The sequence below is a fragment of the Dendrobates tinctorius genome, unplaced genomic scaffold (genome assembly GCF_039654945.1).
Source record: "Dendrobates tinctorius isolate UK_male_01 unplaced genomic scaffold, ASM3965494v1 ptg000011l, whole genome shotgun sequence".
NCBI lineage: Eukaryota > Metazoa > Chordata > Amphibia > Anura > Dendrobatidae > Dendrobates > Dendrobates tinctorius.
Genome location: NW_027361679.1, coordinates 121,828,424 through 121,841,798, shown reverse-complemented (window position 1 = coordinate 121,841,798; position 13,375 = coordinate 121,828,424). Strand labels below are relative to the sequence as shown.

The following is a 13,375-nucleotide window of genomic DNA, read 5'->3' as shown; positions in this document are numbered from 1 at the left end:
CTGTGCTATTTTAGTTTATACAGCGGGGTAAATACAAACCTACAAAGAACAGAGAGGTCTGTAATTTTTATCGTAGGTGCTCTTCAACTGTGAGACAATCTTAAAAAAAAAAAAAAAAAATCTAGAAAATCACATTGTATGATGTTTACATAATTAGCATTTAATTGCTTGAAATGAGTATTTGATGCAATAGGAAAACAGAACTTAACCCCTTAGTGACAGCCAATTTGGTAATTAATGACCAAACCAATTTTTACAATTCTGACCACTGTCACTTTATGAAGTTATAGCTCTGGAACGCTTCAACAGATCCCACTGGTTCTATGACTGTTTTTTTCATGACCTATTGTACTTCATGTCAGTGGTAAAAGTTCTTCTATATAGCTTGCATTTATTTATGAAAAAAACGGAAATCTGGCAAAAATACAGAAAATGTTGCAATTTTCAAACTTTTAATTTTTGTACACTTAAATCAGAGAGTGGCATTACACAAAATTGTTAATAAATAACATTTCCCACAGTTCTACATTACATCAGCACAAATTTGGAAACATAATATTATTTATTTATTTATTTTTTTTGTTAGGACGTTATAAAGGATAAAAGTTGACCAGCGAATTTTAATTTTTCCAGTGAAATTTACGAAACCATTTTGTTGGAAATGAGTTTGGTGGGGTCAATATGACAAAAAATACAAAAAATGAACATTTTACTTTTTTCACAAAAAATTTGGAACCAATTTTTTTTATTTTCACAAGGGTTTCAGGAGAAAATGGACCACAGAATTTGTGCAATTTCTCCTTAGTACACCGATACCCCATGTTTGGGTGCATGGCAGGGCTTAGAAGGGTGGGAGCACCGTTTGACTTTTTGAATGCAAAATTGGTGGCAAAATCGTGGTGCCATGTTGCGTTTGGAGACCCCCTGATGTACCTAAACAGTGGAAACCCCCTAACCATAACTTTAGCCCAACTCTAACCCTAATGGGAAAATGGAAATAAATTTAATTTTATTTTATTATTTTTCCTTAAATAAGGGGGTGAGTTTGATATACTGTTTTTTGTATTTTTTTTTTTATTTTTTTTTTTTTAATTTCGATCACTGTGATGGACCCTATCACAGTGATCAAAATGAACCAATATTAAATTGTTGCTGGGTGCTGGCCGGCTGATCATGCGCCCGCTATTTTCGCGCAGAAGACGACGCTGGCGGCCCGGGGGATTTCACATGGGGGGATGCAGGGAGTCAGGAGGTACTGGGGGGGGGGTCCTATTTCTCCTCTGATGTACGATCACATCAGAGGAGAGAGAAGTTAAATGGAAAATCTGACTTTTTTTTTTATTTTTTGTGGTCACTGTTATACCATCAATAATGGTGATCGCAACAGCGGGGTCATGTTCTCTGGGGTCTTGGCTTGGTAGCAGGGGGAGATGGGGACCCCATTTCTTTCTCATCTGATATGTGATCACATCAGAGGAGAGAGAAATTAAATGGAAAAATCTGATTTTATTTTTTTCGGGGGGGTGGGGCGGTCGCCGTTATTCCGTTAATATCAACGTTCGCAACACTGGGGTCGGTAAAAACCGACCCGAATCGTGTTCTCCGGGGTCTCTTTTACCCCTGACTCTGGGGGGCGCTGTACCCTTATTTCTCGGCACCGTTAAAAAGCGGCACTGTGGTGTAAGTACCCTTAAACTGCTGCCGTTAAAAGGCGTATCGGCAGTTAAGGGGTTAATGTTCAGTACAGAAACCTTTTGTTTGCAATTACAGAGGTCAGACATTTCCTGTAATTATTGACCAAGTTTGCACACGCTGCAGCAGGGATTTTGGCCCATTCCTCCATACAGATCTTCTCCAGATCTTTCATCTTTCGTGACTGTCGCTGTGCAACATAGATTTTCAGCTCCCACCAAAGATTTTCTATTGGGTTCAGGTCTGGAGACTGCTAGGCCACTCCAGGACCTTGACATGTTTCTTACAAAGCCATTGCTTAGTTGTCCTGGTTGTGTGTTTTGGGTCATTGTCATGATGGAAGACTCTACAACGACCCACCTTCAATGCTCTTACTGAGGGAAGGAGTTTGTTGGCCAAAATCTCACGATACATGACCCATCCATCCTTCCTTCAATACCGTGCAGTTGTCCTGTACCCTTTGCAGAAAAGCATCCCCAAAATGTTTCCCCCACCATGCTTCACGTTTGGGATGGTGTTCTTGCCCTTCTTCCTCCAAACACGGCGAGTGAAGTTGATAGCAAAAAGTTCTATTTTGGTGTCCTCTGACCATATGACCTTCTCCCATGCCTCCTCTGGATCATCCAGATGGTCATTGGTGATCTTCAAACGGGCTTGGCTATGTGCTGACGTGAGCAGGAGTCCTTGCATGCCCTGCAGGATTTTAATCAATGATGGTGTAGTGTATAACTAATGGTAGTGTTTGAGACTTGTCCCAGCTCTCTTCAGGACATTGACCAGGTCCTCCCGTGTAGTTCTGGGCTCATTCCTGACCTTTCTCAGTATCATCCTTACCCTACCAGGCAAGATCTTGCATTGAGTCCCAGACTGAGGAAGATTGACAGTCATCTTGTGTTTCTCTCATTCTATAATAATTGTGCCAACAGTTGTTGCCTTCTCACCAAGCTGCTTACCTATTGTGCTGACGCCCATCTCGGCCTTGACGCCCATCTCGGCAGGTCTACAGTTTCATCCCTGGTGTCCTTACTACTTGTATGATTAAAATCTAGAATTCCTGAAGGGAAAAAAAAATCATCACTTTTTAAACTAATACGACCATAAAAAAAAACCACTATAGTCTCCCACCCTGACACTTCCATGGCTTCCTTGCTGGCTATGTACAACCCGCCGCCTGTGATTGTCTGGTCATGTGATTGATGTCAAATACAGGGTTGTAGAGACCAGAAGGAAGCTAGGGCAAGGGCGCTATAGAAGATGAGTAAGGCTATGTGCCCACGTTGCGTGTTAAAACGCACACTGAAAACCGGACTCTTTCCCAGAAATCGCGCGTTTACCGCGATTTTACCGCGATTCTGTTCGATTTTGCCTCGATTTTCTCAAGCACTTTCCAAGCGATTTGAAGCATCGCTTGGAAAGTGATTGACAGGTTGGTCACACTCGTCAAACATAGTGTTTGACAAGTGTGAGCAGCTTTTTACTATTGAGGCCGCCTATGCGGCGTCAATAGTAAAAGATAAAATGTTAAAAATGATAAAAAAATAAAAAATCGGGGTATATTTACCTTCCGAAGTCCCGCGCTGCCATCCCCGGCCTCAGCGTTCCCAGCGATGCCTTGCGAGACCTGTGATGACGTTGGTCTCGCGTTACTATAGCGATCTCGCGAGACCACGTCATCACAGGACCTTGCCGCAAGTCATTACTGAGAACGCTTAGGCCGGGAATGCAGCGCGGGACGTCGGAAGGTAAATATACCCCGATTTTTCATTCTTTTTTTTTTACAGGGTTATGGTACCCAGGGCCTGGAGGACAGTCTCCTCTCCTCCACACCGTGGGTACCAACCGCACATGAGACGCTTAACTTCGCGCATGGTGGGCATAGCCACATGCGGGAAGTAAGCGATTCTCATGCATTCCTATGGGTGCGGAATCGCGGCAATTCTTTGCGATTCCGCACAAAAGAATGATCATGCTGCGATTTTTTTTTTTTTTTTTTTTTTTTTTCCCACGATGCGTTTCTGCCGCGGAAAAAAGCGCAGCATTAGCACAGCATGTGCGGAATGCCATAGGAATGCATGGGGGGCATTCTGTACACGATTTTTAAACGTTTTCGCGGCAAAAACGCTTAAAAATCGCATCGTGGGCACACAGCCTAAAGTTACTTTCTTTTTTAAATACATGCTGTTGTTTTCTGCAGGGAATGTAAAAAATGACTGTAAGTGATTAACCCATTTCCCCCCCCGAAGGTGGTTTGCATGTTAATGACCAGGCCAATTTTTAAAATTCTGACCACTGTCACTTTATGTGGCAATAACTCTGGAACGCTTCAACGGATCCGGATGATTCTGAGATTGTTTTTGCGACCTATTGTACTTCATGATAGTGGTAACATTTTCTTTGATATGACTTGTTTGTGGAAAAAAATATTTTATTTTTTGTTATGAAGTTATAAGGGTTAACTTGCATGCGCACTGTACATGATCAGCAATTTTCCAAGCTCTGGTGACCCGGTTGTCGGATGACATTGGGTCATCATGGCAACGATCGGAACCCTGCGTCATACTGCAGGGTTCCCGCTGGCCAGCCGATTCCCAGAATGCTGTGATCGCTTTCAATCGCAGCATTTAGGGGGTGAAAGTGCCTGGAGTGGTGTGTGATTGCTCCTGGCACTTAGTGCTGGGTGTCAGCTGTCAGAATTAGGCGTACTGCTTGTGTGCGCAAGCGAGCACCATGCAGTAATACTACGTCTCTGGTCAGATAGGCCCATGGCACAGGGACATATTATTACGACACATGTCAGAAGAGTTAAAAAAATATGTTGAAACATGAAAGTGTAAAAAAAAAAAAAAAAAAAAAATTTTTCTTTAGAATCTGAAATAGGCAGCAAAAAATATACTTATTTAGGATCACTGTACTCATATTGACACTTACAAAAATAGTTTCGCTATTTGTAAACCAGAATGATAAAACCCATGGCAGATTTGTTTTTTATTGTCTGCATTTTTCCACTATAAAAAGGTATGTAAATCATTTGGGAGCAGAACATATATGAAACATTTTGGATTGCAGTAGTGTTTCAGTTGCAAGACCAAGCCAATAGGCGAACTAAGCCAATTTTGAAATACTTCCTTGTTTTTCTTTTGCTTTTAGTTCGAACTTGACATTGAGCCCAAGGTATTTTTGAAGCCATCGCTCGAGAGCGTGACGCAAGCCTCTGATAATCAGAGTCATGGTCTATCTTTTAGTGATACTGCTAGTAAAGGTGAGTGAAATCCCACTTCAGAATAAATTAGTTTTAAGTTATTTTATAGCAAATGTAATGGTATTCATATAACTTTTGTGAGACTTTTGACATGAAAATTTAACAGGATACTGTCCTACTCTTTAAGTCCTTAAAGGGAATCCGTCAGCAGGTTTTGCTACCTCATCCGAGAACATCCTGGTGTAGGCAAAGAGAAGCTGAATCCAGGGATATATCACTTGGATTACTGGCTGTAGCCCTTCTGATACAATCTGTTTTTAGATTTCGCAATGAAGCAGAGCTGAGAAAGTTGCCCCCGCCCACACCAGGCTCTCTGTGTACAAAGTCCATAGACAGTGAACTGCTTATTTGCCCTCCAGCTATGTTAATCTTAGTGATAACTCCACCACAGTTGTCAAGGTGCATGCTGCTGTTTAAGGCCCCGTCTCACATAGCGAGATCGCTGAAGCGTCTCCGATTTTGTGACGCAACAGTGACCTCGCCAGCAATCTCGTTACGTGTGACAATTAGCAGCGACCAGGCCCCTGCTGCCATGTCGCTGATCATGCTCGAATGTCCTGGGCCATTTTTTGATCGTTGGTGTCCCGCTGGCCAGCGCGCATCGCTGTGTTTGACACCGACAAGCGACCTAGTTAGCGACTCAGAAATCATGGACGCAGGTGGGATTCGTCAGAATCGCTGCTGTGTGACAAGGTACTAATGACCGCCGAGGTTGTTATATGGATCGTTGCTGCGTCGTTGGGTAGATCTGCCTGTTGGGCAGCTTACTAGCGACCATTTAGCGACGCACCAGCGATCCTTACCAGGTCGTATCGTTGTCGGGATCGCTGGGCAAAACCGCAGACCAAACCGCAGGAAAACCGCAGGTCACTTTACCTGCGTTTCCGCGCGGAAAAACCCGCAGCGGAATCCGCAACGTGTGCACATAGCCTTACTAAGTGACAACTCCCTGAACCCTGTTTCAGCCTCTATTGCCTTCAGATTACATAGCAATATCCTGCTGACAGATTCATCTTAGGCCTGTTTCACACTTCCATTTGTTTCCATCAGTCAAAATCCGCCGTTTTGCAAAAAAAAAACAAAAAAAACCGGATCCGCCATTTTTTTGGCGGATCCGTTTTTTTTTCCCATTGACTTGCATTAGCTGTGGATTTTGACGGATGGTCATCCGTTGGATCCGTTTTTTGACGGATCCGCCAAAATTTTGGCGTCCGCTGACTTCAGTGGACGGACAATGAAACGTTTTTTGTCTACACGGATCCGCTTTTTTACACTGATCATGCCCGGAAGAATTTCCTTGCCAGAAATTTAACCCCAAATCCCGTTCTGGCTGCAGAAAAAATTCCTCTCTCCTCCCCTCTCCTCTCCTCCTCTCCTCTCCTCCTCTCCTCTCCTCTCCTCTCCTCTCCTCCCCTCTCCTCCCCTCTCCTCCCCTCTCCTCCCCTCTCCTCCCCTCTCCTCCCCTCTCCTCCCCTCTCCTCCCCTCTCCTCTCCTCTCCTCTCCTCTCCTCTCCTCTCCTCCCCTCTCCTCCCCTCTCCTCCCCTCTCCTCCCCTCTCCTCCCCTCTCCTCCCCTCTCCTCCCCTCTCCTCCCCTCTCCTCCCCTCTCCTCCCCTCTCCTCCCCTCTCCTCCCCTCTCCTCCCCTCTCCTCCCCTCTCCTCCCCTCTCCTCCCCTCTCCTCCCCTCTCCTCCCCTCTCCTCCCCTCTCCTCCCCTCTCCTCTCCTCCCCTCTCCTCCCCTCTCCTCCCCTCTCCTCCCCTCCCCTCTCCTCCTCCCCTCTCCTCCTCCCCTCTCCTCCCCTCTCCTCCTCCCCTCTCCTCCCCTCTCCTCCTCCCCTCTCCTCCCCTCTCCTCCCCTCTCCTCCTCCCCTCTCCTCCCCTCTCCTCCTCCCCTCTCCTCCCCTCTCCTCTCCTCCCCTCTCCTCCCCTCTCCTCCTCCCCTCTCCTCCCCTCTCCTCTCCTCTTTCTTCTCTCTCTTCTCTTTTTCTCCCCCCCCTTCCCTCGCCGGCGGTTCCTTTAACTTTCCGACTTCAGCTGATCCGTCAAAACAACGATCCGTCTTTTGCATTTTTTCACGGATTGCAACTGACCAAAAAAACGGAAGTGTGAAAGAGGCCTTAACATAATGGTCTGCATATCAGGAAGATATCTTACCACTGCCAGGACAGTCACAAGATTGATGGGTGAGGGACGAGATGACGACTATTGCTAGGCAGCTTATTGAGTGCTTTCACATTGAAGAACGAATAGCATATATACATCTGATTCCACCCTTGACTAGCAACTGTCCAGGGAGAATCCAACAAATGGGAATATATATTTATATGCCCAGTGGCCGGCGCTCATAGCAAGTGAGCATTTCTGCTACACAGAGCAGGACTGCAGCACAAGCAATCAGATGACTGCAGCTTCTGGTCTCCTATGGAGACTAGTAAAAAGTGAAGAAAAATGTTTTTGTTTAAAAAAAAAAAAAATAAAAAAAAATCTAAGTTTAAATTACCCCACATTCGCCCCATACAAAATAAAAAGAACACATACACATTTGGTATCACCGCTGTCAGAATCGCCTCATCTATCAATATATAAAAATAATTAATCCAATTGGTAAACATAACGCAGAAAAAAATGCATAATGGCAGAATTGCGTTTTTTTGGTATTTGCAACATTGCATTAAAATGCAATAACAGGCGATCAAAAGATCGTATACACACCAAAATGGTATCAATAAAAACGTCACCTCTGCGGGTCTTGGAAAATGGCAATTTTTTTTTTTAAGTGGTGAAAAAGAAAATCCACAAAACCCTAGACATGCTTGGTATCTGCAAACTAGTATTGACTTGGAGAATCAAAATGGCAGGTCAGTTTTAGCATTTAGTGAACTTTGGAATTTCACCGCACTTGGAATTTTTTTTTTTCCAGTACACTATTCGGTAAAACCAGTGGTGTCATTCAAAAGTACAACTCTTCCTGCAAAAACCAAACCCTTATTTATGCCAATTTTCAGCTGCGATTAACAGTATCAGCAAGTCTGAGATTTCAGAAATCTCGTGCACACACTTATTTTTTTTTTTCTTCATCAGGATTTTCTACTTCGCATGTGTTTTTGCACGATGAAACGTCACTTCTTTCAACGTTTTTGGTGCGTATTTTCAGCGTTTTTCACCCATTGAAATGAAAGGGTGGTGAAAAATGCACCAAAAATGCAGTTTTGGGTTTTGCTGTGTTTTGAGTCTATAGAATAGAATTTTTTTTTTTTTTTTTTTTTTTTTTTTTTTACACTAAACTTCATCAGCATGCACAAGAGACAAATCTAGCATGCTAAAAGCACAAGAAGAACATGCTTTTTTTCTGCAGCTTCTTTCCTGCCAAGAGCTCAGGGTTTTCTGTTGAAAAAACACCTTGTGTGAACTTACCCTAAATGTTATATTTAATCCAACTATTAGTCGGCGCTCTAGAAAATCTACAAGTCTCATAAAAAAACAATTAAACCAAAAGTTACTAGACCTGTTATAAGAATAGTGCAGATCTTGCAAAGAAGAGCATTCCAATTAGAAAATTGTACCGTCATTACAGCACTCTGTATCTCTCAGCATTGAACATGGGTTCTAGGTAAGAGCCTGTTTTTTTTTTGTTTTTTTTTATTAGGTACGAGACACTCTCATCTATGTCCCATGGTGACCTCAGAGGGGGCCGTTAAATAAGATGTTGCTCAGCCATTTTTCTATCACAATTTTAGCTTTCTATACATGACATGGAGTATACAACTTTATGCACCTGTCCTATATTCTCGCCTGATGGGCAGGCCGTACAGCGCTGCAAGTCAGTGCGTTGTGTTTGGCACTGCACCATAATACTGAAAATGTCTCCTATATTTATAGACCAAGGACCACATCTTCAAGGAGTTTGTTTTCCCTGTGTTTGCGTCGGTTTCCTCCGGGTACTCCGGTTTCCTCCCACATTCCAAAGACATACTGATAGGGAGTTTAGATTGTGAGCCCCATCGGGGACAGTGCAGAAAATGTCTGTAAAGTGCTGTGGAGTTAATGGTGCTTTATAAATGAGTAAAATAAATAAATAAAACCTACACCTGTCACTAAAAACCCAATATTCATACCTGGTATCTTGTCCCCGCAAAGTCTGGTACATTGGCATGTTACTTGAAGTCAGGAAGAGTCTGCTAAGCGACAGAAAAGTGTAGCCACAAACAAAGCTGTTTCTTATTCGTACTGAGAACACCGCAGTGGCTGCGTCACAGACCCTCTACTCGGTGGGAGGGTTGTTGACCAAATGGGAAGAAAAATTGTCATCTCTTTTTCACCATGGCTCTCATTTGCAATTCCTAGTGAAACCATGCTCCTATGCTCGATCCTAGCGTCACAATGAGCACATCACTTTTATATGTATGTGATGCTACCTGCACGCTGCAGCTTCTGTGCCGCTCAGCTGTAGGATCCCAACTGATATACTCAGCTAGGGTCCTGCTATAATTGTTAGTGTATGGCTATGTGCGTACTTTGAGTATTTGCCTGCAAAAGTTTCTGCATCTCTTTTCAGCAATAACACTGCTGCAACAACACGGTTTTGGTGCGTTTTTTGCATCCATTTTTGTACATCAGGGTAATAGGTTTAGGGCTTGGTGTCAATAGCTGTCATTGACACCAAGCCCCGGACCCATTCCCGTAATTCTACGGGGCACCTGGCAAAAAATTGTTCTATATGGAACGCCTGTATAGCATCTTCCACAGTAAAGGTGTTTTCTGCTTCCAGCTATCTCCGACATGCCTGGGACATCTTATGGGCATACATCCTAAACGACCCCACCCCCCCCCCCCCCTGTTGTGCATGGGAGGTCTCGGAGCTGGGCCCTATGTGAGTCTGGGGTGATAACATGGTAATCCAGGATAGTCCCCTTTACAATGTTATAATCTTGGTTCCGCTGGAAGTCAATTGTTCGGTAAACCTCCACTGCCTTTCCGTTCAGGAGTCCCACTAATAAATGCATCCAGCCAGAGTGGGGTACTTCCATTACAGCATACTGCTACTCAGAGTCCTTGAAGAGCCCCTCCACATCTCCGGAAGCCTCATCAAATGGCTTAAAGTCTGTCCGGAAGATCCGTACAGGCTCCCGGAATGTGGGGTTTACACTCCACATTACATTACTCCCTCTTTCGATCTCCATCGCTTCTTGTATCTGCTGTGCTCAGCGAGCAGCCTCCTCCTTATACTGAGAGATGCCTGGGCCCAGAACCATCATCTTTTTCGTACCACACCACTCACTGGCTTTTTGGGTCGGGGTCCCTGACTCCTGCGCTTGTCCTTTAGACATAAGGAAGAAGGTGGTCTGGCTAGCATCCTCCAGTAGATCAATTAAGGCCTCTTTAGTCAGTCCCTGGTAGTTCAGGCCCAGATCTCTGGCTTTGTCCTGTAGACTGGATACGGTCCAATTTCTTTGCCCAGTCTGTGGGTGGTTCTCTATTTGGTTATGCTCTGTTGATCCCACTGCTGCCACCAGTTGTCACGGGGTCATTCTCTGGTTTCACACAATCAACAGAGCAAAAGAGGATTGAATAATTCCAAGACCTTTTATTTAGGCAAAAATACGAAAGGTCCATATATAATTCACCACACATAGGATAAGATAGTCTGGAACCCGAATGCAGTTCAGTAACAGGATAAAAGCCCTGGGAAATGAGACCAACAATCCAGCAGACAGAGGATGACATAGTCCATATACTCTTCTTTCTCTCTGAAGTCCTGTGTTCCCATCATAGTTCCACACACGATCTGAGATTGTGTCTCACCATACTGATATTTTAAAAGTCCCCTTCCTCATTCACAGGTCAGGGGGGCGGGTGCAGGGGCTCATTGTTTCAACAAGCTAGTTCAATATGATTAGCAATCGGTACAGTACAAAATGATATCCACATACCATATCCCACCATCACAGCCACAGTTTTGTGCACTTCTGAAAAGGACACTGCTGCCTCATTATAGCGAATGGATCCCGAAACCCCAAAGCAAGTGGTCAGAGGATAAATGTGATCCCAAATTTAAAATGTTCCCAATAAAAGATTCAAACTATCCACAAAAAAAAGCAAGTCCCCACTCAGGTCCATCATCTGTCAATGGAAATATAGGGGCTTCCATATTGCTGGTAGCACAAAGGCTCTGGAAAAGCGAAATATCTCTCAATAACCCGCCAAAAAAAACTCAGCAAATGCCCCCCTCCCTTCTGAGCCCCACAGTGTGCCTAAACCACATATGGAGCCCACATGTTTGGCATTTCTGAAGTGATGAGAGCCCGCCTAATATAAAGGTGCATGTCTCCAGAAGCATGAGCTGGGCATAATGTACTGGTGACTGCAACGTACTGTCACTACAGCGTACTGGTCACTACAGTGTAAGTTTGCAGTTTCCACTTTACAACATTCATTGCTTGTTTCTGGAAAATACCTATGAAGTCAAAATCGTCACTACACCTGTAAATTCCCAAATGGGTATAGTTTCCAGTATGTGGTCACTTGAGGGGGAATTCTGCTCTTCTAGCAATTAGGTGCACTGTATATGGAGTCTGCAAACTGTTATAGGAAAACCTGCACCCCAGGAGGCAAATAGCGATCAATTCCTCCCGAGTCTCTCCGTATGGCTAAATGGTGTGGTACAGGTACATATGGGGTATTGCCACGTTCAGTAGAAATTGTAGGACAAATTGTATTGGCGCACTCTGGGAAAAAATGGACCTCAGTTTGTTGTTAAAAAAAAAAAAAAAAATTCCTATTAGCCCTCCGAAAAATTAAAAACTTGGGGTTAAAACAACATTTTTATAAGGAAAATGTGATTTTATTATTTTCACGGCTCAACGTTATAAACTTCTGTGAAACACCTGGGGTTCTATAAGCTCACCACACATCTAGATAAGTTCTCTGAGGGGTCTAGTTTCCAGAATGGTGTCACTTGTGGGGGATTTTCACTGTTTAGGCACATCAGGGCTCTCCAAATGCAACATGGCATCCGCCAATGGTTCCAGCAAATTTTGCATTCAAAAAGTCAAATTGTGCTCCTTCTATTCAGAGCTCTGCCGTGCGCCCAAATATTGTTTTTCTCCCTCATATGCGGTATCACCATGTTCAGGAGAAATTACACAACAAATTTTGGGGTGCGCTTTTTCCTGTTATCCTTGTCAAAATAAAAAAAAAATTGGATCTGAAGTAATTTTTTTGTGAAAAAAGTTAAATGTAAATTTTTTTTTTTTTTTCCACATTCCAAAAATTCCTGTGAAGCACCTGAAAGGTTAATAAACTTCTTGAACTGTGAGGAAAAGAGAATAGCTTAAGTACGGTATAAAGTAGAAAGTTTGTTATATTGCAGTTTTATAGCTTAAAAAACTTAATTTAAGCATACACTGCTGCTTTCCTTTTTATGTTAGGGAAATTTAAAAGTGATTAACAGCCTATGATTCTGGAGCAAACTTGACACTACTCACTGTCTGTTTCCAGTTCTGGCTAATTACTACAGTAAAGTACTGTAATTTTTAGAGGACTTGTAGTTCCAAATTTAGGACTTTTTTCCTGTTTGGCTGAAATATTACCCATACCTTTTGTGATTATATGTTTAAATATCTATATTTCTTTCCCTAGTTTGGCCTCAAGAAGAGTACATAGTAGAATATTCACTTGAATATGGGTTTCTCAGGCTATCTCAGAGCACACGACAGAGACTCAACATACCTGTGATGGTGGTAACACTAGGTAAGTGATTTTAATAGCTTTACTTGAGGTTAACATTGCATTTTGCTCATTCAGCAATCCATTAGGGTCTTCCGTCTGAATACCCAATAAACGGTATTAACTGAGCCGTATACTAAACTGACATTGTTGGAATCTGAAACTTTGAACTCCAGTTGAGCTAGTTTCTAACTGTTTGAGACAATAATCAAAAAACATGTATAAGGTAATGGGGTCGAGAGCATATTACAATCAGGCTCCCCCAACTATAATACAGAATAAACGGTACAGTGGAGTACTCCAAATACAATAGTCACAACTAAAAAGAGCAGAGTAATAGCAAGCCACAATATGGATAAAAATTACAAAAATTTTATTGCACGCTTAAAATAAAAACAGTACAAAATCCATGTAGACACAATATAAATAGACGGATGAAACGTGAAGGTAAGTAGAGGGTGGGTGAGACGTCAAAACATAAATGGACTAGGGAAAGCTGGGTGGAAAAAGTACTACAGATGTACCAGGGCAATATTAAATAAAGATCAATACTGAAGTAATAAAATAATGCCCATGTAAAGTGGCCATAGAAAAACTGTATCACCAGTTAGCAAGCTTACCCATGATGAATCCAGACCGAGACAACAGCCCCAAGTGACCCCTGACGCACATTTTGCGTGTTCAGCTTTATCAAATACAT

At 43.1% G+C, this 13,375-nt stretch overlaps 1 protein-coding gene across 1 annotated transcript in view; it reads left to right on the top strand.

Annotated features, from left to right (window-relative positions):
- Positions 1–13,375, top strand: part of TMEM259 (transmembrane protein 259) — a 52,518-nt gene that overhangs the window by 19,866 nt on the left and 19,277 nt on the right. Inside the window, exons 4-5 of the mRNA XM_073547037.1 lie at positions 4,840–4,951; positions 12,589–12,699. Coding sequence (XP_073403138.1) covers positions 4,840–4,951; positions 12,589–12,699 — 223 coding nt within the window. The remainder of the gene's footprint in view (positions 1–4,839; positions 4,952–12,588; positions 12,700–13,375) is intronic.